Below are 26,146 nucleotides of genomic sequence, written 5' to 3' on the forward strand. Positions count from 1 at the left end.
TGCCAGGCACATAATAGAATAAAAAGCAAAATTTCAAATAAAAGCAAAAACAGCTCATGTACATGTTATAAGCAAAACCAAACTAAATCAACAAACTTAAAATCAAATTATGCTGCAAAAAGATAAAACTTTGAACCTAAAGCTCTTCCTGGGGTTCCCTAAAGCCAAGGTAAAAGAAAATAATTAATAGATATTATAATTCCTTTAGTTTAGTAAAAGGAATCACATGAACTTGTCAGGAAACTTTTCCTGACCCTTAAATGTAAATGTTTTCCCCATCAAAATATTAATTCTATTTATTATTTTTTTGGTAACTTATCTATAATATTTAGTACTTGGTATACATTGGATAATCAATATTTAATCAAAGACCAGTCAACATTAATATTATCTTCATGTGTTTTGTAAAGACATAGGAACCTAAGAATTACGCAAGGAGTGAGGTTAGGGAACATAGTCTACAATACTTCCCTAGTTTATGCCACCAGTTACAAATTTGGGGGTTCCCAGTACCACACTCAACCTCAATAATTTGTTAAAAGGGCTCACAGAACTCATTGAAAGCTGCACTCATGGTTATAGTTGATTATAGGAAAGGATACAGATTAAAATCAGCCTAAGGAGAGACTTATGGGCAGAATTCAGGAGAGTTTCAAAAGTGGAGCTTCCAATTGTCTTCTCTTCCTGGGGTTATGGATAGCATTAACTTCTCCCAGCAACAATGTGTCACAACATGTATTAGGTACAGCCAAACAAGGAGGCTCACCTGAGCCTTGGCATACAGGTTCTTCACTGGGGCTTGATTCCCAGAACCTAGCTGGTCACCCACATAATTGACTTGAGTCTCCATCTCCTCCAGAGGTTAACTGATACCAAGTGATCCAAAGAACCCCATCACATTGTTGGTGTGCCTCAGAGCACCCACTCTAAATTATATTTTTACTATCTGACCAGCCAAGGCATCTGGGTAAACAATGACACTTTTATCAAGGCTGGACATTTCAAGGACTTAGAGGTCACCTCTCAGGAGCCAAAGGCGATGGCCAGACATTTCTCTGGGTAAGGTTAACTCTATTACACGCAAGGTCAACTGTGTGGTTCATGAATCCAGTGTCTAACTTTGATCAGCACACTGTGGGCTGATTTACTGTAGGGGAAACTAGTCTTCTCATTACATGGAGTGCTGAAGTTGAAAGGTGCATAATCCTTGACTACTTTTATTGAGTAATATGAATTTAGAAAATAAAACAAATAAATTAAACAGGAGATGACGTCAGAGTAATGGCGGAGTAGGAAGCGATACCGATAAATCTCCCCCAAAACTCAACAAGATCTTCAACCAGAAACAGAAAAACCTATACTTGGAGCTTCCAGATGCTTCGCAATACACCCAAAGGTATGATTGAGTGAAAAATTGGCTAAATATATAACCAAACCCCGAAGGAAATAGGGAGTAAGAAATGCTCCGCCTTCCTCACTAACCTAAACAGGGCGGCTTTCTCTGGTAACTGTGAATATAGAAACTGAGGCGGGCAAAGGGGGTGAATAGATCCAGGCCGCCGCAGCAAAAACGGCCGAACCAGGCTGTGGCTCAGAGATCCAAGCCGAGGAAAATCTGATCCTGTGGCAACCCGGGCAATACAAGCTAACACTCGCGCCAAACCCAAACAAAGAAAGACAAGCGGAGCGGCCATTTTACCCGGTCTCCTGGTCGGTGCGCAGTTAGTGGAAGAGAGATTTCTTCCTAAGCCGCGGAAGTGGGTGCCCGTGTTGCCCCATGGAGAGGCAGGGTCAGAGGCCTTTCTGTGGGCTGAGGGCAGAGTCTCTGGGCAGCCCCAGCGCCCTGGGAAAGCCACGCACGGGAGGGAGTGAGAACTACTTCCAACGGTGGAGATTTTCCGTGCTGGAGGCTGTTTCACTCAGAGGGAACCGCGGCCGGCCTCATATCCTGGTGTGCGTGCGCAGATAAGGAGTGAGCGATTCCTCCGAGTGCCTCGGCAGTGCGCGCCCGTGTTATCGCACAGAGGGGCAGAGTCAGGGGCCTTTGTGTGGGCCAAAGCGGAATCTCGGGCCGCCCCAGCGCCTTGCAAAAGCCACACACGGGGACGGAGCGAGACTCAATTCCAACGCTGCAACTTTTCCCTGCGGTTGGGGGTTTCACTCAGAGCGTGAGACTGCTGGCCGGATATCCTGGTTCCAGACAGTGAGTGAGAGTTTCCTCCAAGCGCCCCGGAAGTGGGCGCCCGCTTGTGTTACCGGACAGAGTGGCAGAGCCAGTGGTCTTTGAGTGGGCGGAAAGCCCACCTGATTATGCTAGCAGCTCTGACTGACTGAGCCTTACCCAGAGCCCTGTGCTGAGTGGAAATAGAGTGGGGAGTTGCCAGCAATTTGAGCCTCTTACTATCCAGGCAGAGGCAGCAGCAACCCCATACCTGGACTATCAGGCTACTAATTGAGGAAGGAAAGACTAGGAGAAAGGCTCCAGGAACACGGACTCTCTCACTGTCGGAGCCTATAAATGCTAATGAGCCTCAACTCCCAACGAGAATAAAGCACAATACATGACATTGCCATAGAGACTTATCAACTGCAAACCTCTACCTGAGCGTGCCAAAGGGGCAGAACCCGGGGTACAGAGTCACCGACCAGGAAGAGGGAGAGAAAAGAAAAAGCAAGAAGATAACCTCTCAAAATCAAGAATAATCTACAGACTTTATAACCTATCCCATTTTATTATATTTGTTCGTTTGTTTCTCTTATCTTCATTCTTGAGACTTTTTTTTCCTCCTCCAATTTGGCCGATTAACTCTCTACCGGTCTTACTCTCTCCTCTCCTTGAACTACACTACCCATAACTGTTACATCTCCCATTATCATTTCTCTTCTCTTCCTTTCTCTCTATGAGGGTTGCACTCCAAAACCCTTAACTCTCTCTCTCTCTCTCCTTTCTTTTTTCTTCTTTTAGTGGTTCCCTCTTTTTTTCTCTCTCTCTCTTTCTTTTCTCCCTCTATATTAGTTTCTTCCTTTCTCCTTTACATCTCCTCTCATTCAAACCTCAATAACAAACAAATTATCTTATCTGGGACTCAAACCTATGTTTGTGGCATTTTGGGGGGTTTTACTTCACCTTTTTAACTCACTAGCAGTGCTCCCATCCCTGGCTCTCCATATTATCTAGTTCTTGTTCCACTAAATACAATAGTAAGTTTTTAATTTGTCCCCCCATTTTTCCATTTTCCTCTTATTCCTCTCATCATAACTCTTAGAAAACCAACACCTAAAAGCAAATCATTTTATTCTTGACCCAAATTTTTTCCTTATTTGCTTTTTGTGGGTCCATACGCTCTTTTTTTTTTCTTTTTTCTTTTTTTTTTTTCCTTTTTTTTTTTTTTTTTCTTTCTCTCTTTTTTGCCCCTTTATTACTTTTCCCCAATTCAGGCCCTCCATCACAGGCATTGTTTGTTATAACTCACAGTCCACCACAAGATTTTCTCAAGAAAGAGGGGAGAGGAGAGGAGAGGAAAAAAAAGAGGGGGGGAATAATTTTCTTTTTTTTAAAAATTTTTATTTTATTTTATTTTTCTTTATTTCATTATTAATTTTTTTAAAAAAAACAACTCTTTTCGATTTGTTATTTTTTTATTTTTTTTAACTTTTTATTCTTTATTAAATCTCATTAATACTATCAACAAAACCACCCTCAGATGCCATTAAGGAAGAGAAAATCGAATATCATGGATACAAAAGAAAGAGAGGTAACACAGCTAGATGAGGAAAAATCTATGGAGAAAAAATTTAATATATTGGAAACCTTGGAGCTAAATGACAGAGAATTCAAGATAGAAATCCTAAAAATCCTCCGAGATATACAAGAAAACACAGAAAGGCAATATAGGGAGCTCAGAAAACAACTCCATGAACACAAAGAATATATGTCCAAGGAAATTGAAACTATAAAAACAAATCAAACAGAGATGAAAAACTCAATTCACGAGCTGAAAAACGAAGTAACAAGCTTAGCTAATAGAACAGGTCAGATAGAAGAGAGGATTAGTGAAATAGAAGACAAGCAACTTGAGGCACAACAGAGAGAAGAAGAAAGAGACTCAAAAATTAAAAAAAATGAGATAGCCCTACAAGAATTATCTGACTCCATCAAAAAGAATAACATAAGAATAATAGGTATATCAGAGGGAGAAGAGAGAGAAAATGGAATGGAGAACATACTTAAACAAATAATTGATGAGAACTTCCCAAGCCTGTGGAAAGAACTAAAGCCTCAAGTTCAAGAAGCAAACAGAACTCCAAGTTTTCTTAACCCCAACAAACCTACTCCAAGGCATATCATAATGAAATTGACACAAACCAACAGCAAAGAAAAAATTCTCAAGGCAGCCAGGGAAAAGAAGAATACAACATATAAAGGAAGGCCCATTAGATTATCATCAGATTTCTCAGCAGAAACTCTACAAGCTAGAAGAGAGTGGACACCAATATTTAAAGTCCTGAAAGAGATGAACTTTCAGCCACGAATACTATACCCATCAAAGCTATCCTTCAAATACGAAGGAGAAATAAAAACATTCACAGATACAGAAAAGATGAGGGAATTTATCATCAGAAAACCCCCACTCCAGGAATTACTAAAGGGGGTTCTCCAATCAGATACAAAAAACAAAAAAAAACAGAGCCACAAGTAAAAGCTCCAAGAAGAACACAATAAAACCAAATTTAAACTGTGACAACAACAAAAAGAAAGAGGGGGAGAAGACGGAGATTAACAGTAGCAAAGGACGATGGAGTGCAAAAGTACTCACAAAATAGTTCGCTACAATGAACAGGGTAGGGACCCTTTTCATTACTCAAAGGTAACCACCATTGAAAAAACCACCACAGAAGCACATGAGATAAAAAAGATAGCAACAGAGGAAAGATGTATGGAATACAACCAAATAAAAACAAAAGATACAAAAACGAAAGAGAAGGATCAAACAAGACACAAAACTAACAGAAAGCAAGATATAAAATGGCAATAGGGAACTCACAAGTATCAATAATTACACTAAATGTAAATGGATTAAACTCACCAATAAAAAGGCACAGAGTAGCAGAATGGATTAAAAAAGAAAATCCAACTGTATGCTGCCTACAGGAAACTCATCTAAGTAACAAGGATAAAAACAAATTCAAATTGAAAGGCTGGAAAACAATACTCCAAGCAAATAACATCCAAAAAAAAGCAGGTGTAGCAATACTCATATCGGATAATGCTGACTACAAGACAGGAAAAGTACTTAGAGACAAAAATGGCCATTTCATAATGGCTAAGGGGACACTGAATCAAGAAGACATAACAATTCTTAATATATATGCACCAAACCAAGGAGCACCAAAATATATAAGACAGCTACTTATTGATCTTAAAACAAAAACTGACAAAAATACAATCATACTTGGAGACCTCAATACACCGCTGACGGCTCTAGATCGGTCATCCAAACAGAGAATCAACAAAGACATAGTGGCCTTAAACAAAACACTAGAGCACCTGGATATGATAGACATCTACAGGACATTTCATCCCAAAGTGACTGAGTATACATTTTTCTCCAGTGTACATGGATCATTCTCAAGAATTGACCATATGTTGGGCCACAAAAACAATATCCGCAAATTCAGAAAAATTGAAGTTGTACCAAGCATATTTTCTGATCATAAAGCCTTGAAACTAGAATTCAACTGCAAAAAAGAGGAAAAAAATCCCACAAAAATGTGGAAACTAAACAACATACTTTTAAAAAATGAATGGGTCAAAGAAGAAATAAGTGCAGAGATCAAAAGATATATACAGACTAATGAAAATGACAATACGACATATCAGAATCTATGGGATGCAGCAAAAGCAGTGATAAGAGGGAAGTTCATATCGCTTCAGGCATATATGAACAAACAAGAGAGAGCCCAAGTGAACCACTTAACTTCCCACCTTAAGGAACTAGAAAAAGAAGAACAAAGACAACCCAAAACCAGCCGAAGAAAGGAGATAATAAAAATCAGAGCAGAAATAAATGAATTAGAGAACAGAAAAACTATAGAAAAAATTAATAGAACAAGGAGCTGGTTCTTTGAAAAGATCAACAAAATTGACAAACCCTTGGCAAGACTTACCAAGGAAAAAAGAGAAAGAACTCATATAAACAAAATCCAAAATGAAAGAGGAGAAATCACCATGGACACCGTAGATATACAAAGAATTATTGTAGAATACTATGAAAAACTTTATGCCACTAAATTCAACAACCTAGAAGAAATGGATAAATTCCTAGAAAAATACAACCTTCCTAGACTGAGTCAAGAAGAAGCAGAAAGCCTAAACAGACCTATCAGTAGAGAAGAAATAGAAAAAACCATTAAAAACCTCCCCAAAAATAAAAGTCCAGGCCCTGACGGCTATACCAGCGAATTTTATCAAACATTCAAAGAAGACTTGGTTCCTATTCTACTCAAAGTCTTCCAAAAAATTGAAGAAGAAGCAATACTTCCAAACACATTTTATGAGGCCAACATAACCCTCATACCAAAACCAGGCAAGGATGGCACAAAAAAAGAAAACTACAGACCAATATCTCTAATGAATACAGAAGCTAAAATACTAAACAAAATACTAGCAAATCGAATACAACAACATATTAAAAAAATAATACATCATAATCAAGTGGGATTCATCCCAGAATCTCAAGGATGGTTCAACATACGTAAAACGGTTAATGTAATACACCATATCAACAAAACAAAGAAAAAAAACCCACATGATCTTATCAATAGACGCAGAAAAGGCTTTCGATAAAATACAACACAATTTTATGTTTAAGACTCTCAACAAAATGGGTATAGAAGGAAAATATCTCAACATGATAAAGGCCATATATGATAAACCATCAGCTAACATCATATTAAATGGCACTAAACTGAAGGCTTTCCCCCTTAAATCAGGAACAAGACAGGGTTGTCCACTCTCTCCACTCTTATTTAATGTGGTACTAGAGGTTCTAGCCAGAGCAATCAGACAAGACAAAGAAATAAAAGGCATCCATATTGGAAAAGAAGAAGTAAAGGTATCACTTTTTGCAGATGATATGATCCTATACATCGAAAACCCCAAAGAATCCACAAAAAGACTACTAGAAACAATAAGCCAATACAGTAAGGTCGCAGGATACAAAATTAACATACAGAAGTCAATAGCCTTTCTATATGCCAACAATGAAACAACTGAGAAGGAACTCAAAAGAATAATCCCCTTCACGATTGCAACAAAAAAAATAAAATACTTAGGAATAAACATAACAAAGAATGTAAAGGACTTATATAATGAAAACTATAAACCATTGTTAAGGGAAATCGAAAAAGATATAATGAGATGGAAGAATATACCTTGTTCTTGGCTAGGAAGAATAAATATAATCAAGATGGCTATATTACCCAAAGCAATATACAAATTTAATGCAATTCCCATCAAAATTCCAATGACATTTTTTAAAGAAATAGAGCAAAAAATCATCAGATTTATATGGAACTATAAAAAACCCCGAATAGCCAAAGCAATCCTAAAGAAAAAGAATGAAGCTGGGGGCATAACAATACCTGACTTCAAACTCTATTATAGGGCCACGACAATCAAAACAGCATGGTATTGGCAGAAAAATAGACACTCAGACCAATGGAACAGAATAGAAAGTCCAGAAATAAAACCACATACATATAGTCAAATAATTTTTGATAAAGGGGCCAACAACACACAATGGAGAAAAGAAAGCCTCTTCAATAAATGGTGCTGGGAAAACTGGAAAGCCACATGCAAAAGAATGAAACTGGACTACAGTCTCTCCCCCTGTACAAAAATTAACTCAAAATGGATCAAAGATCTAAACATAAGACCTGAAACAATTAAGTACATAGAAGAAGACATAGGTACTCAACTCATGGACCTGGGTTTTAAAGAGCATTTTATGAATTTGACTCCAATGGCAAGAGAAGTGAAGGCAAAAATTAATGAATGGGACTACATCAGACTAAGAAGTTTTTGCTCAGCAAGGGAAACTGATAACAAAATAAACAGAAAGCCAACTAAATGGGAAATGATATTTTCAAACAACAGCTCAGATAAGGGCCTAATATCCAAAATATACAAAGAACTCATAAAACTCAACAACAAACAAACAAACAATCCAATAAAAAAATGGGAAGAGGATATGAATAGACACTTCTCCCAGGAAGAAATACAAATGGCCAACAGATATATGAAAAGATGCTCATCTTCTTTAGCTATTAGAGAAATGCAAATCAAAACGGCAATGAGATACCACCTCACACCTGTTCGATTAGCTGTTATTAGCAAGTCAGGTAATAGCAAATGTTGGAGAGGCTGTGGAGAAAAAGGAACCCTCATACACTGTTGGTGGGAATGTAAAGTAGTACAACCATTATGGAAGAAAGTATGGTGGTTCCTCAAAAAACTGAAAATAGAACTACCTTATGACCCAGCAATCCCTCTACTGGGTATATATCCCCAAAACTCAGAAACATTGATACGTAAAGACACATGCAGCCCCATGTTTATTGCAGCATTGTTCACAGTGGCCAGGACATGGAAACAACCAAAAAGCCCATCAATAGATGACTGGATAAAGAAGATGTGGCACATATACACTATGGAATACTACTCAGCCATAAGAAATGATGACATCGGAACATTTACAGCAAAATGGTGGGATCTTGATAACATGATACGAAGCGAAATAAGTAAATCAGAAAAAAACAGGAACTGTATTATTCCATACGTAGGTGGGACATAATAGTGAAACTAAGAGACATTGATAAGAGTGTGGTGGTTACGGGGGGGGAGGGGGGAATGGGAGAGGGATAGGGGGTGGGAGGGGCACAAAGAAAACAAGATAGAAGGTGACAGAGGACAATCTGACTTTGGGTGGTGGGTATGCAACATAATTGAACGACAAGATAACCTGGACTTGTTATCTTTGAATATATGTATCCTGATTTATTGATGTCACCCCATTAAAAAAATAAAATTATAAAAAAAAAAAAAAAAAAAAAAAATTAAACAAAATGTTAGGCCCTGGGTTTTTTTTTCCCAGAATGTGATTTATGTTGGATTTATAAGTTTTAACATTTTAGAAAAACATGTTTCTTCCTTTTGGTAGTTTTAAAAGTTCTTTCATATTTCAAGTTTACATGTTCTGACATTTTATAGAGAGGAACTTTTTAATCTTACATTTTCTTTATGGTTCTAGATCTATAAGGTTTATAGCTTTAAAATTTTAAGATTTTCTATTCTACCTTTTGTCTTCTTGTAAGCCACTATTCCTCAGCAACTTTAAATATATATATATTATATATATAATATAGAAAATAAATATATAAAAATAAATATATAATATATATTTATATATGTTATTATTATAAATATATAAATATATGTTTTTATATATTTAAATATATTAATATGAAATGTTATATATAAAATATATTTTATATATAATTATATATAAGTTATATAATTTTAAATATAAGTTTAAAATGTATAAAATATATAAAAATATATTTATATATTATATATATATTTAAAAGGTTTTTATTCTCTTTTTATCTTTGCTATTCCCACATTTGCTTTCTTAAGGTGCACAAAGCAGTTCACTAAACTATTCCTGAGAGCACTGCTCTTGGGGAGCCAGGGTAAATGGAGCTTCCTACCACCAAATAAGCTTCATGCATGCAGAGACTTTTTTTTCTCACGTTCTCATGTGTAATTCCGGCACCTATTGCTCTACTTGTCACGTACAGACTATATTTATTTGCTGTGTCAAATAACTGTTTTCAAAAAGTTAAAAACCTCCACCTTGCACAAATCTAAAGCAAGCCCGTATTAAAGGTTTGTTCAATTCCTTAATGAGAGAAACGAGCAAGATGGTAGAGTCAGTTCTAAGCTGGGCGCTGAAAGAAGGCTGGCATAAGATTGCTAAATTCCATTAAAAAAAAAATGGTTGCTATCATCTAGGACAGGAAAATTATTACAATGGGCTTATCAGTTCTATTGCACAGAGATCATTTGCATTTCTCCTCAGATAAATTCCATTTGCATAGCTGTAAGACCAAAAATCAACTGTGTAACATCAAGCTATAAGAACAGCTTACTGTTGTCTCAGTGGGTCTGAGTGCCAGCAGTTGCCCTTCTTGCTTTGAACTTTTACCTAGTTATTGCCCATTCTAGGTCCTCATCTTCCATGTGTGTGTTCAAATGATAGTCCTCATGATGACTTTCCCAATTTACCCCTTCTCTCCTTTCTATTTGACTGGCTACCTTAAAATTACCCAATGATAATGTTTTCCAAGAACCACATGCTACCTTACCCATGACTCTCAATAATGCCACTTACTGCATGGGTCCTTGCTCTGTAATTTTCCTTCCTGCAATGACCAAAATCTAGGTTTTGGGTACTTTATGTGATTCTCTGGGCATGTCAAGGTCCCTTCTCTAGGACCTGTGAATATAATAATTTTTTAAAAGGTTTTTAAAAATTTAATTTAATTAACTTATTTATTTTGTGACAGAGATAGAGTCAGAGAGAGGGATAGACAGGAAGGGAGAGAGATGAGAAGCATCATTCTTCGTTGCGGCATCTTAGTTGTTCATTGATTGCTTTCTCGTATGTGCCTTAACTGTTGGGCTACAGCAGACTGGGTGACCCCTTGCTCAAGTCAGCGACCTTGAGCTCAAGCTGGTGAGCTTTGCTCAAACCAGATGAGCCCGCGCTCAAGCTGGCAACCTTGGAGTCTTGAACCTGGATCCTCCACATCCCAGTCCAACACTCTATCCAAGCTGCGCACTGCCCAGTCAGGCTATGATAATTTTTTTTTAATTTTATGTCTTTCTGAGTATAATTTCTTTTTAAAATTTATTTATTTATGGAGAGAGAAAAAAAAAAGAGAGGGGAAAGAGGAAGAGGAGAGAGAGAGAAACATCAATTTGTTGTTCCACTTATTTATGTATTCATTGGTTGATTCTTATATGTGCTCTGACCTGGGATTGAACCTGCAATCTTGGCCTAACAGAACAATGCTCTAACCAACTGAGCTACCTGACCAGGGCTCTGAGTATAACTTCTGTGGCTGTGTTAGAGTGATCTTCAAAGACCCCACAAGGGGAACTTACAACCCAATTTGCATTCCTATCAGTTTTTCAGAAATTAACATTTATCCTTTCAGAGCTGTAAAATATTCTAAACAATAGTAAAAAGTAAGACCAATGGTGTAGTCTCAGTAATACTGGAGAGTTTAATCTGTATCTCTCAAATCAGGAAATGAGAAGATGTAGCCTTCTTGATTTCCAAATGCAGAAACAATAGTTTATTGGTAATGTGATTCGTTTTCTATCAAGCCAAGTGTTTTATTTCAAGCTACTCTTAGTCCTTGTTTATTTAAATTACAGCATATAGTAGGTACTCATTAAATATTTGTAGAATTAATAAATAATAGCAGAGTTTATCTAACTTCTGCTGTGAAGGAGTCATGTCCCAATAATTTGCTGTTGCAATACACCTTGCTCACGCTATGAGAGCAGTCAGTAGTGGGGTAACTGGGACTGTGGAATCAGGTTGGCATAGTTCACATCCTAATTCTGCAATGTATTGGTTGTATGGTTTTCAGGAAACCACTGAACCCCTCTAGCTTTAATTTCCCTTCAATAACATAGGGAAAATAATACATACCTTGCTGGGATATTGTAATCGATATATAATATATGTAAAATATTGGTCATAATGTGTTCAGAATGCCTCACACAGATTTGCAATATAATGTAGGATAGTTGTCTTAGTTTAGACTGCTATAACAAATTATCATAGACTGGGTGGCTTAAACAAACATGTATTTCTCACAGTTCTGAAGGCTGGGAAGTGCAGGATGAAGGCACTGGGGGACCTAGTCATCTGGTGAGGGCGCTCTTCCTGGTTTGCTGATTGACATCTTCTCATTGTATTCTCACATAGCAGAGAAGAGAGGAGAAGAAGCCAACTCTCTCTGTCTCTTTAGCAAAGCATTCATTTCCTTATGAGGCTTCACCCTCATGACTTTTAAAGCTCCCAAAGGCCCCTTCTCCAAATACCATCACCTTGGGGATGAGGGTTTCAATATGTGAATTTAGCGGGGGGGGGGGTACAAACATTCAGTTCATAGCAACAACCTAAAACATATTAAAAAGAAGAGGAATTTACTGTCACCTAACAACATAATGGAAAGAAATCAGAAATGATGAGAGATCAAAGTGGAGACATAGGACTGACTCCTTTTTTTAAAATCTGTGAAGTTCCTCATTCTGCAAACATGACATGCTTCTACTTTGTATCCTATTATTGTTTTAACATTAAGAATTATTTAGGGTATAGTTTGAGGGATTCTCTATTTGGTGGTAACAAATCGTCTCTTTGTGGCTTCCTGGCCTCGTAAGATGCAAGAATATTGCAGCTGGATCAAGATTTCTAAATGATTGGTTTCTCCTTAAAGTCCTCAAAATTAGTGTTCCAGGTACTTTTGCTGTGTAACAAACCCAAAATTTAGAGGCTTAAACCAACCAGGTTATACACGCAGAAATCCTTTGGATCAGGAATTTGGAAAAGGTATAGAAAAAAATGACATGCCTATTTCTAGGATTTCTGGGGCCACAATTGTAAAAATATGGAGATCAGGGTTCATGTAATGGCTGGGAACTGAAATCATCTGAATGATTCCATTGTCATCACTCCTATGTTTGGTGCCTGGAATGGGGTGGCTTAAACATGGGAGCTCTGAGCAAAGCCTCTACATCTGGCCTCTCTGTATGATTTGGCTCTCTTTTTCACATAGCAGCCTCTGGGTAGTTGGACTTCTTACACAGTGAATCCGGGCTCCAGGCACAAGTATTCCACCAGATGAGGCAGAAACTGCATTGTCTTTTATGACAACTTCAAAAGGCACATAGAATCTCTTTTCATATACTCTGTTGGTCAAAGTGGTCAGAACCCACCTAGATTCAAGGAGAGAGAACATAGACTTACCACTTGCTAGGAGGGTGGCAGGGTCATGTTGCAGAAAGGAATGTGGGATAGCAGATAGTATTGTGCCATATTTGGAAAATAAAATTTGCCACAATGCTTCTGTAAAGGCTTAGTTCACATTAAAATATGAAATGAAATATATGATCTATTGTTGTCAAGATTATTTCCTTGCAGTTGAGCTATCGCCACTGCTCTGCATTCAGCTAGTCACACACAATTTTCTTTGTGATTGGGTTTTCTTTTATCTTTTTCCTAATGTTGCATTTTCTTAGTCTGGGTTCACTACCTCACTGATAAAGCTTTTAAAATATTTAATCTATTCCCAGTTTTCAAATTATTTTCTCAGGTGCCCATCAATTCTTTGTAAGTGGTTCATTTAAAAGGCTTTTGAAGCATGACTACATCTGGCAAAGGCAGATAGAAATGCCAACCTTGGAAGCGACCAGTGACATTCAGACAACTCCTTTCAGTATAAGAAACTTGCTTTTATGTCACGTAACATATCTTGTCAAAAGAGGGCCAGAAATGATGCCTTTCCCACTCCACATCTCCTGTGTTGCTGAAAGAGCTGGTTGCTTTAATACTGGTTTCCCCACTTAGTTGTGAAAAACTGAGCAAGTTTGTTTTTTTGTTTGATTATGGGTTAGTTTTCTCATCTATATTTTGAAGATAAAAATTGCTACTTTACAGAGTTGTAAAAAAGGAAATTAAATAGTCTGATATAAAGGCTGTCTTATAGTAAGAACTCAATAATAACCAATAATAAGAAAAACTACCATTACATTTTCTATCATCATAGATTTTCTTTTAGTGCAGTAAATCTTGATCATGCTCTTTCATTGGGTGTGCTGGTTTCACTGGACAGGTCAGGGAACAAGTGTCCACACTGGGGATGATCTTTGAAGGAAGTGGCCTCCTCTTCTTACCCTTTAGTGCTTTGGGCATTGGCAGCAGATGTTCACTTGAGAGCCATGATAAGCCAGGGAAGGTAACTTCAGGAGCCCGGGGGTGATGGGGACATCCTTTGTGAAGGGTAATTTGTCTCCATGGATGGTGACTTGGTTGTTAAAGGACAGTAAAAAGTGTACTCAAATGAGATGTCCCTTTGCCTGACCACCACAGAATAGTGCATATCTGATTGTAAAAACATCAATATATACATATTTAGTAAGCTGTGATAAAACCTTAAAATGTATGTTATATAAGAAGAAAATACAAAATGTAGGACAGAATTTTCCCCTGTTCCTTGGGATTTCTTCATTTAAAACCCCTCTTTAATCTCCAATTACTGTAATAGCCATTATAAAGATGAAAACTGTTTATTACATTGTTTTCAACTGTGAGAAAGCCTTAATTGACTTGAATTCATTGTATTTCTATGTGGCAGGTGGTGAAATTTACCAAGTCCTTTGAATTGATGTCCCCAAAGTGCAGTGCGGATGCTGAGAACAGGTAGGCTTTGTGAGTTTCAGGTTTGTCTTTTGATCCTTGTCTTCTGTCCTTGGTGTTGGCAGGATTGTGTATATTCTTTGAGGATAGGAGTTTTCTTTCTTTAGACCAGAGAGTACTGCAAAATGTCATCACTGTTCTGCATTTCAGGGCTTAAACAAAAAAACTATAATTTAAAAATATATGTATGTACATTAAAACTGCCAATAAATAAAGCCAATTATTAGATATTTCCCAACTATGCAGACAGACTAATTTTCTGCTTTATTCTGGCCCTTCATGTCCCTTCCTCCCATTTGTGTCCCTATATTTGGGCAAAAGCATCCTGGAGGGAAAAGAGTAAGAGTTTCCAGCAATTCACTTTTTGTCCCCATTAGTATCTTTGAGGCCATAACAGGGTAAAAGTGAGGGTTAGGAACAATCAGTGGATTTCTGTTAGCTTTGCACTGTGTTGAATAATAGCTGGGTTGCTGGGGAAAAAAATGGATTTTCTTTACTTTTGTCACCTCTAGAGAAAAGGCTAAAATAGTGAAATTGACTAAAATGCAGAAATATGGAGAAAGACAAGTAAAGTGATCAGGACAGCATGATAATGATAATGATATTGATACCAAAGTTAGCAAGAGGAACGGCTTCCATTCTTTGAGGATGGGTGTGGCAGGTACTATTCTAAATGTTTCATTTGAATCTAATCCCCAAATAATCCTATGAGGTAGGCATTTCACCCTTGCATGACAGAGGAAAAAACCAGGGTTCAGTGACTAGCTATTGGGTTAATTTCCCCCAAATCTTGCTCATCAATCAGAATCCAGCTTGGAGAACTTGGTAAAAACTAAATTCTCAGGACAAACTGAGATATTTTGATTCAATATACTGCAAATAAAGTCCTAAAGACCTATATATTCCAAAGGCATCTGGGGTAATACCTGTTTCAAAAGTAATTTTATTTTATATATCATTGCCTCTAACTTCAGAAAATAGAAATTAAAACAGACACTTTAGCTACTTTAATAGATGCATCAAGTTCATGGAGTTTAAAAGAGGCCTTTGCTCATGCTGTATACATAATGCCATTTAGAGAGCATTCCTGAAAAGGCAGGTAGGGTTAAAAAAGGCAAAACGATAAGAACAGAGAACAGTTCCATGGTTGTTAGGAGCTGGAGACAGAGTGGGGGCTCACTGCAAAGGGGTACAGGGCGATTTGGGGTTGTGAGGACACTATCTGTATTTTGCTCATGGTGGTGTTTATAGAACTACATGTGCCAAACTCGCAGCATTGTACCTTTAAAAGGGTTAATTTTACTGTCTGTAAGTTATACTTTAACATGGGATAAAAGAGACCTTTCATAAGAGTTTTTTGTTTTTAGAAAAATGTATTCATGTCTATATCTATATCTAATGTTAGTTGATCTATACCTAAAAAAAATGTTTAGACAGATAAAATTACTGCTGGCATACTCAGCAATTTTCTTTAAAATGTCATGTAAAATTACATGAAATATATTAGAAAAAAAATTTATTCAGGCTTATTCCTTTAGCTAGCCATGGTCTCAAATAAGTTATTTCTGTTGTATATGTGAGGGAGAAGCTTTATGGAATTATTAAAACACAACCTTTGAGATCCTAATGCTTCAATATTGTTTTTATCTATGCTGCTGAATGTGTCCTCATAGTCACTGCAGAGTTAAATATTTCTGGTCTTTTGATTAATTTTAATGCCAAAAGGACTTCCATGTCAAAATGAAATGACCCAAGGCCCAGACTGCCCTCGGCAAACTTTCTAATAATGAAGAAAGGTCATATTTTCTTTAAAGAAGCATTTGAAAAGTGCCTTTGAACTTTGACATTATGAGATAGTCCTCTTCGTCATTCTATTTATGGCCTTTAAATTAATGTAGACTATTCTTTTATCTCAGAAGACCTTTCCTACATTGTCTAGTAATTTTCCTCTTGTTGATGTGGGATCCTTTGGTCATTTATTGGAAGTTAAAGGGAAAAAGACAAGTGGCTCTCACATTTATTTCACCAATGACCATGGAAGAGACATTGAAACATTGAGACACTGAGACATTGAGACAGTCTACAAATCACAGCCTGCTCTCAACACCTTGTAAATCTTTCCTTTAACCTTTCAGCACTTAACATCTTCACTATAGATAATGTCCACTGGATACCTTAGCTTTCTGGACATCATTCAGAGTGATAATAGGATAGCTTTTGAAAGTAATGCCGGTGGCTTCATGCAACAATGTTTTAAGGTTCTGTTTCAATTCTGATGAACTCTGGTATAAAGCTTGCTGAGTTGTATACAGTCCGTGTAGACTTTTCTAAAAACCAATTTTGTTGCTAACTAATCATTTCTGTTTCCTATCTTTTGTGGCTAATTCCTTTGTCGTGTCCCTTCTCCTCTTGGTGTCCATGAAATTAATACCAAATCCTTGACAACTCTTGCAGTGATAAGATTATCATGATGTCGTGATGTGCTTCTTCCATTAATAGGGAATTCTGTGTTATAAAGGCATTTGAATTACATTCCTGTAACTTCCACCTGTTAGTTCTCAACTTGTCCATTGGAGATAAGTATTCTCTGATTAAATTTATTTCTTCATTCAACAGCCATATATTCAGTACTTACTCTGTGCTGGGTACTCTGATAGGTAATTGGGTGAGAGAAACTTTTTTAAAAAAAAGTCAGTAGCCTTAGAGCTCAAGGATCTCAAGGACAATTTACAGGGTAAGAGTAGCTTAAAAATAGAAGCATAACCAGACTTAGCCAGGTCTCCAGACCATGGCTATAAATAGAGTCCCATTAACAGTGGTAATTCACACTGCTGCTTGGTCAGTTTTCCCTTGTAGTTTAAGACCCACAGCCTCTTGCAAAAACCACTCTTGAAGTAGTTCTGAGAAACTTTAAGGTTAAAAAAAGCACTAAAAAAACAGAAAACACTAATTTTATTGATAACTCATTTCTTCTGAGTACTCACCTTTAAAAATTATTTTATTATTTTTATTTTAAATATTTTATTTATTGATTTTACAGAAAGAGGTGGAGGGGAAAGTATAACAAGAAACAGTTCCTTCACTCTAGCTGTTCGTTGATTGCTCATTACTGGGCAAGCCCAGGGTTTCAAACCGGTGACCTCAATGGTCCAGGTAGGCATTCTAGCCACTGTGCCACCACAGGCCAATTCTAAGTGCTCACCTTTAAGTCCTCTCCCTCTAGACATGGCAGAACAATGTTTGCTGGGCAGAGGCTTTTTTGCCCACTCAAGAATTCCTGTGGGCACCACTGGACCCCTCACCAGTACTGTGCCACAGCTCCCCCAGCACTCAGATACACTGATGACCTTTCTAAACCTGAGCAACGCTGTGCAATTTGTGCAAAAGCAGGAAGAAGCTCACTCCCCCTACTGTATGTTACAGTTTGCTGCATGGCCACTGCACAGCCCTCTTATTGAGGATCACTTGTACATGACAAATGGCATCTCACCTGTTGCTTTCAAGGTTTTCTGTTTGTAACTGGCTTTCAAATAGTTTGAACGGGATGTGTTTATGTAGGGGTCCCTTTGAGTTTATCCTACTTGGAGTATGTTGAGCTTTTTGAGTATATGGATTAATATTTATTTTAATCAAATATGCAAAGTTTTCAGCTATTATTTATTCTAATAGTCTTTCTGCCTCTTTACCACTCTCCTCTCCTTCTGAGACTCCCATCATGCATATGTTCATATGCTTGACGGTGTTTCACGTGTCTTTGAGACTCTTCAGTTTTCTTTCTTTTCTTCTGTCCTAGAACTGGATATTTTCAATTATCCTATCTTCAAGTTTGGTGATTCTTTTTTCTGACTTCTCAAACACGATGTTGAATCCTTTTAGTGAATTTTTCATTTCAGTGATTATAATTTTTTTGGTTTTTTTTATTTTATTTATTCATTTTAGAGAGGAGAGAGAAAGGGAGAGAGAGAGAGAGACAGAGAGGGAGAGAGAGAGGAGAGAGAGACAGAGAGAGAAGGTGGGGAGGAGCTGGAAGCATCAACTCCCATGTGTGCCTTGACCAGGCAAGCCCAGGGTTTCGAACCGAGTGATTATACTTTTTGATTCCAAATCTATTATTTGGTTTTTGTTTTATCATTTCCATGTTTTATTGATATTCTATATTTGGTGAGACATTGTTTTTTTTTTAGTTCTTTCAATATGGTTCTCTTTAGTATTTTTAACATTTATAATGGCTAATTTAAAGTATGCGTCTAATAAGTTTATCTGGGTTTCAGTGACACTTTCTATTGACTGCTTTTTACCCTGTGTGTGGAGAGGAGGTGGTGGATTGACTGATTTCTTTTCCTATTTCTTTGTACATCTCATTATTTTTTGTTGAAATTGACTATTTTAAATAATATAATGTGGACACTCGGGGAATTAAATTTGCTCCTCACTCTATCTAGGGCTTATTGCTATTTATATTGTTTGCTATCATTGCTGTTGCTGCTGTTTATTGTTAATGACATCCCTGAACTATTATTTCTGTGGTGTGGCAACTGAATTCTCATCTTGGTTAGCTTAATTCCCAGCTAATGACTCAACAGAGATTTTCTTGAAAGCTTTGAGTCAATAAGTCTACCAGCCTTGCTGGGGGGACCTGGGTGCATCTGGGGAATACTTTCATATCTTTGACAGGAAGAACTTCAAGATCAGCTAGAATTGAGAGATTAGGACCTTCTCAGGCCTTTTCTGGATATAGATTCAACTCTACAGCTGTACACACCCTACTTGATTTCCAAGAATGTGTCAAAGCTTTTCAAAGTTCCCTCCAAATATATCATTCCCTTGCTTCTCCTTTTAAGTTTTCTTGTCAGCTTCTGGTTAGTTGCAACCCTTATGCTTGCCAAAGGCACTTGCAATGCTACACAATTGCTGCTGAGGGTTTTCCCCCCTCAAAGGCTCCAGGGGTAAACTCTGTTCTCAGCGGGCAAACTCCAGGCAAGGTTGAGTAAAGACAAGCTCTGTGAGTGGAGATCTCCATGGAGTGGGCAAATAGGTCAAATAATGTCAGTGATCTGGGGACAGACTTGTGGAGAGGTCCAGAACAATTCTTTCTGTGCCAGTGGCTGCCAGCTGTGGTTTTTCACAGCTAATATGGTTATGAGATTGTTTTCACAGCTACTCTGGAGCTGGGAAGGGGGAGATGAGAATAAGTAAGTTAAAAGCCACAAAACATGTTGTCCTTACAAAGATTCAACTGTTTTTCTTGAATAAACATACCTTGGAATTTTGCAAGCTTTTCCTTAATTTACAGAGTTCTCAAAACATTACTTTTGAAATTTTTTGCTAGTGTTCCCACTGGTTTTATGGAAGAACAAATTTTCAGTGGTCCTTACTCTATCAATTGTGAAGTTTTCTTCTCCTCTTTTTACCTTCTTTTTAATTTCCGTATTATCTGGCATAACAGAGAATGTTAAACAAACACACATACTAGGACGGAATATTTCCACAGCATATTATAAATGTATCCTTTTTCTCCTACTTTCTTCTTCATGCATCTTTATTGTACTGTGCTAGGAAACATGAGTTGGGTATTTTGCATAAATAAAAATGTGATAGCTCTTCTAATTGGAAGGAAATGAAGAAAATCTTTAAAACATTAAAAATTAAAATAGCACCATCACTACTGCCACCAGTCATTTTGGAACATAATATGCTACTATGTAACTTTAAACAAGAACCTTAGGACATTTTTTTTAACAGTTCATTGTCTATCAAATTCAGGACTGCTGAACCTTATTATGCCAATATTTAATGTTGCTAATGAAGAACAGAGAACCAGGTGGCTCTCCAGGCTCATTTCTACCCCCCTTTTCAGTTGTTTAACAAAGAAGTGGCAAAGCAGGTCTGAGTTAGCTGTATGGCAGACAAGAGTGGTGCCAGAGACTAAGCTCTGAGGCCGCTACTTTACCAGGAAGCTGCTCTGTTACAGAGTCACCTGCATACTTTCTGCCTGCTGTCCCTAAATATACAGAGTGCTTTCAGTTTGTGATGTTTCCCCTGCAACACTTCCTATCTAAGCAAAACACACCTCAGGAAATCATGGCACCATACTTCTGGGCTTGCGTGTTCCCCCTTCCCCAGAAACCTCCTTTTCTAAGTACCCTCCATGACAGTAGTGGTGTAGTGTCCATGCCCCATTTGAATAATGCTAATTGTAAAAACTAAACATCAGTGAAGGAGAAGAAATAGTTTAATGAAGTTATGTCCCTTCCAAACTCTTAAACTCAAGAACCTATATTTCCCAGGCATCTAACGTTTACCTCTTAAATATATGTAATTTCCTTCTTTTCTTTTTCCTGCCTTTGAACATAAAAATTCAAATGAAAGACAAGGCTTTTCATTACTCCTATTCATTTCAGACTAGTGGGCTTGTCATTCTAGTAAAACTGTCATAGAGGAGAATGAAAACTATAAAAACATTCCATGAACAACAAGACACATGAATAAGTGCTGAGATCAAATGTAATAAAGTAGACCAGGTAGGTCAGCTGTGCCTTAGATTGATGCTATGCAGTAAATAGAATTAAGGCAACTCAGATGCCTTAACAATTGGTTTTCATGTTTGACTGTCTTACTCTTGCTGGCATCTAATTTAACATGCTCTTGTGACTGTGGACAAGCAAACAGGCAGGGAAAACCTCTTCTCACAGCAGCAGGTGAACGAACAGCAAAAAATGACCCCTTACAGACATAAAAATGAGACTCAGAGACATGGACAAGAATGTGGGGGTTATGGGGAGGGGGGGCAGGAGAGGGAGGGGGTTGGGGGAGGGAAGAGGCATGAAGAAAACCAGTTAGAAGGGGATGGAAGACAATTGGACTTTGGGTGATGGCAATGCAGCATAATCAAATGTCAAAATAACCTAGAGATATTTTCTCTGAACATATGTACCCTGATTTATCAAAATCACCCCATTAAAATTAATTTTTAAAAAATGACCCCTTACAGTGGCAGGCAGGCAGTCCACAATCCACAAGCCACCATCTGCACTGAGGGCAAGCACCAGTACTCTTACATAGACGTGAGGTGCTGCCACATGCTCACCCACTAATCAGGCAAAGTACAAGCAAGCAAGCCTATCACAGCTGTTTTCTTGACATTCCACCTCTTTAGAGTTGGCTTGCTTCACAATCCACATGACAGGTATCTTCTGCGATGGTCCCTGTGTAAGGAATGAGGTATATAACATAAACAGAAACAGTACAGACTACAGCAACCAAATTACAAAGGCACACACTATACCAAAAATGACAGTAATTACAAAGGTGCTCTTCACAATGTCTCCCTGGGCAGAGTGCTGGAGGTCCCCTATAGCCCCCTACCCCATGATAGGTGGGAGGGCCTGTATAGTCCAGGGCCATGTCCATTGAATAAAGTGTCCTTGGTGCATCTCTGCACTGGGTGAGAGCAGCTGTGTGGTGCAGGAGGGCCTCCACAGGTGCCACGCCCCCCATAAGGGTCTCTTATACTGTCCATAAATGGCATGTCCATCTAACAAGGGGGCCAGTGCCCCCTCTTGTCACAGTCCAAGAATCCATTATACCCCTCAATGATCAGTCCATGACAGACAGCCCAGCTGTCTGTGCAAATTATCCAAGGTAAAAAGTCCATTACAGGCAACTAGCCATACAGCTCTTTATTAACAGACCTCAGCCCTTTTCCATAAGTGCTCTGTCATTGCCACAAGCCCCATCTAAACCCCTCAGCAAGTTTATAGGGCTTGGCGGGGTCAAACACACTCAATGCCTGTGCCGCCTTGACAGTTTTCTTAGTTACTTCTGCTGCTGCAGCAGCAAAAACAAGCACCTATTATCTTCTAATACCAACAACTGCTACACATTAGAAAGGGACCAGTGCATTGTCAATTTCACATGGGACCTCTGGGCCCCACCTGTTTCTGTTAGGTCTCTCGGCCTTCCCACTATTAAAACTGGAAAAATGGGTCTTAGGGATCCTTCTCTCCCTCAGCTGTCTCCAACAGTAATCCTGTAACCATGCAACCCAAACACCAGCCATTTTCTAGGCAGCTACTGGGGCCACCCACTTCCCCTGCTTTTCAGCACCTGGAACCTCTGTTCTGGTTTAAACTGCTGCCAAAGCTCTAACAGAATTTTATTAGACCTGCTATCCAATTTCTCTCTATCTGCCCCAGCTGCGATCAGATCTACCTACATCTGTGTTTGGGTACCTTTACAGACTTATATCTCTTGTTAGTTGTCAGAGCCAGCATGGGCAGCAGCCTGCACAGCCTTATAATCCCATGCTGCATCCAGTTTGCCCTAATCTGCTACCATCTGTGTAACCATGTTGATGGGCTGCCCCACAGAAAGGCTCAAGATAACCACTAGTGACCCAAAAAGGGCTGATGGGGCACTACGGAGAATAAAGGCCCTCATTCCTGCCATAAACACTTCCTCATCTGGCTGACAGGACCTCAGGTTGAAAGCAGCATTCTTCAAACCTAGTTCCTAGAGGACCTGCTGCAGCTCCATATATGGCTGCCACCAACGCACTGCCTCTGGCAAGTCTCCAGCATCCTGCCAGACTGTACGAATGGCAGCCATCACCCATTCTATTAGGGTATGGCTTCCTTGGTTGTCATGGAAGTTCTGAAGATGTTGCCTTAAGGAGGAATGCATGGTAATGGAGGCCAATTCCTCCATCTCTGTTCCAGAGACCATGATGCCATTCACCCGCTATGTCCCACAACTGCAGCGACCAAGCTTCCAAGGGCTTGATGGATTTCTGCCTGAGTGTTGCCCATAACCCCATCAACTCTGCTTGGATGTAGGGCCAGATCACAGAGTGCTCAACTACCTGCAGAGGGGGTTGTGCTGGCCTCTAAGGCACTCTTGGCTGATGGGTTTTTACCTTCTGGGTGACCACAGGCTGGGCTCTGAGTCTATGGATAGCAGTTTTGGCCCAACCTCCTCCTCAGAAGAGGAGGAGTTAGAAATGCCTGCTCCCGCTGACTCAAAGCCACTCCACTGGCATGGATACATCCTTTCTTCAGTGTCCACTTCTGCTCTTGCTGCTGCAAGCACTTGGCCTGAATCTGAGACTTGAGCTCTTGAACCTGCAGTTGTTTCTCTAACAATTGTCATTGCCAATGTTCAACTTATTGGGCAAATTACAGCTCGCAAACTTTTAATTCTTTCTCCAGAGACCATTCCAGTTTCAGGTGCCATTGGTGTTCTGCCTGTATCTCACACAGTAGTTCTCAAGAGCAGTCAGCTTCTTCTGGTGCTTGTTACAGTTCAAGCTGGTTCTCAGCCTGTAGCCTGCCCTACAGTTATCAAATCTGCAACTCTTTCTCCAGTGACTATTCCAGCTCATGCTGGAGTTGTTGGCGATCAGTCAGTAGCTCATCCTGGAGCATTTGACCTTGAGTAGCCTCTCACACAGAGCTGTCAGTTTCTTCTTGAAGGGTTATAGAAAACACCCAGCCCACGACCCCAAAAGGACAGCCACAGGGAATCATATGCTGGAGAATGATGACCACTCCTCTATCCCACCCTTCAAGGGTGTTGGTGGCTTTATACCAATCTGATCTGAATCCTGCCCACTATGCCTGATGTAATGCCAATGGTTGAGGCCAGATAGGTCCAAATTGGATTTGGGCAGATGGTAGAGGAACTGCAGAGTTAGAAAGCATTGGGCCATTCCCATTTAATAGAGTCTCACGACAGGAGATGAGCAAACAGGCAGAGGAAAACTTCTTGTCACAGCAGGAGGTGAATGAACAGCAAAAAATGATCCCTCACAGGGGTGGGCAGGCAATTCGCAATACACCCTGAGAACAAGCACTCGTAGCCGTATATACACTATACACACATGGCTCTGCCACATGTTCAGGCACTAAGCAGGCAAAGTACAAGTGAGCAAACTTAACACAGCTGTTTTCCAAAAAAAGCCCACCCCCAAGAATTGCTTGACTGTGAAAACCAGTTGTTGCTATATGATGAAAAATTGTAAACAGCAACCACTTAAACCAAGGCTGTCTGACACCCATCTGAGAGTAACAACACACTTCTTCAAACTGACACCAACTCCATTGGCTGACAAATCTTATTATTCTAATTGTACAACTTGAGGAAGTGAAGGCTAGAGTATGTGTTCTTTAGTCCCCATGTCTTAATTTCTGATAACACAGAATGCTTAAAATGAAAGAAATGAGTGTGATGAAGTGTCCTCAGGCAAGACCTTAAAAGCAAATTTATTAACAGGTCATGATAAGTATTAGGAACTTCTGCAACTTAGAGCATCTTTCTCTACTACCACAGTATAAGAACTGACAGGCTGGTTTTGCTTGCTAATTCCACTTTCATTACTTTTTAAGACTAAAAGACTTGTTTGGTAACCTTCAAAGATATACTGAAACCAGTGGGAGATTATTAATGTCCTAGTTCTGGGAGTTTGAGATTTCCTGCTGAGGTCCTAGCTTTGAGTCCCACTGGTTTTGAATTAGTCTCTTAATCTCTTAATTGAAAGACAACTTCAAATAATGTTGCATAGCTCAATGCTTCCAGAAGGGCCCAGGAATAGACAGGCTTATCTGAGAAGGAAACATAAGGAATGGACTTTCTTTCTGTGAACAAAAATTCAGATTGACTTCTAGTTGATGAAGCAAAATGGCAAATAGTACCAGGCACAACCTATAGATCAAAAACAAGTTTTTGTTTGCAAACCATAAAATAGAAATATCTGTCCTAAAGAGTTTTTGGAGTTCCTGACTTTTCATCTCTCTGAATCCTACTCCCACTGGATAATACTCAAGCTGTCAGAGGGAAATTGATGATCATTACTTGACAATGAGAAATAGATTGTGTCTATGTTGAAACTAATGTTCCTTAACCAATGATCTATTTTTAGTTCATGCTAACAATTTTTAATATGTGTTAGCACATTAAGGAAAGTGTATTAATTTAGTCTTGAAAATGTTAAATTTGAGCTGCCTGGGGATGATCAGGAGGAAGTATCCAGAAAGTGCTTATATATATATATATATATATATATATATATATATATATATATATGAAACTGTATTAACCTATATAGAAAGAGGTATAAGTAAAAGCTAAAGGACCCATAGCTTCAGTAAGCTCACAACAATGACAATAGATTATGATCAATATCCTAATGAAAGGAGGTACAGGATATTATGGGAACAGAGAAAAGAAGGGTCAACCCTGTTTGGGTCAGAAATAGTATTTGGGAATAGTATTTTCATATATATATGAAACTTAGAACTCAAAGACCTGCTGATAGGGATGTGAGAACCATCAGCATATTTGTGGTTGTAGATTCAGTATACATAGATAGGACTATGCAATGTATTGGTTGGCCACTTCCATTGTAGCCTTATCGAGCACTGCCACTAGGAGTCCTGAGTTCTAGCTCTACTGTTTATTTTATTAATACAGAAAACTCATACTTCTAAAGCTTTACTCATGCTGTGGTTTTGTCCAAATTGTTTTTTACTTTCTCTACCAAGTGAACTCCTACTAATTCTACAAATACCAGCTTAGACCAACTTCTTTTGTGA

At 38.6% G+C, this 26,146-nt stretch overlaps 1 protein-coding gene across 2 annotated transcripts in view; it reads left to right on the plus strand.

Moving 5' to 3' along the window:
• PDE11A (phosphodiesterase 11A) overlaps window positions 1-26,146 on the plus strand; it is a 467,655-nt gene that overhangs the window by 183,342 nt on the left and 258,167 nt on the right. For both annotated transcript variants that reach the window (XM_066232547.1, XM_066232548.1), the window contains one exon: window positions 14,497-14,561. In XM_066232547.1, the coding sequence (XP_066088644.1) occupies window positions 14,497-14,561 (65 nt within the window). The remainder of the gene's footprint in view (window positions 1-14,496; window positions 14,562-26,146) is intronic.

The sequence above is a fragment of the Saccopteryx bilineata genome, chromosome 5, assembly GCF_036850765.1.
Source record: "Saccopteryx bilineata isolate mSacBil1 chromosome 5, mSacBil1_pri_phased_curated, whole genome shotgun sequence".
NCBI classification, from domain to species: domain Eukaryota; kingdom Metazoa; phylum Chordata; class Mammalia; order Chiroptera; family Emballonuridae; genus Saccopteryx; species Saccopteryx bilineata.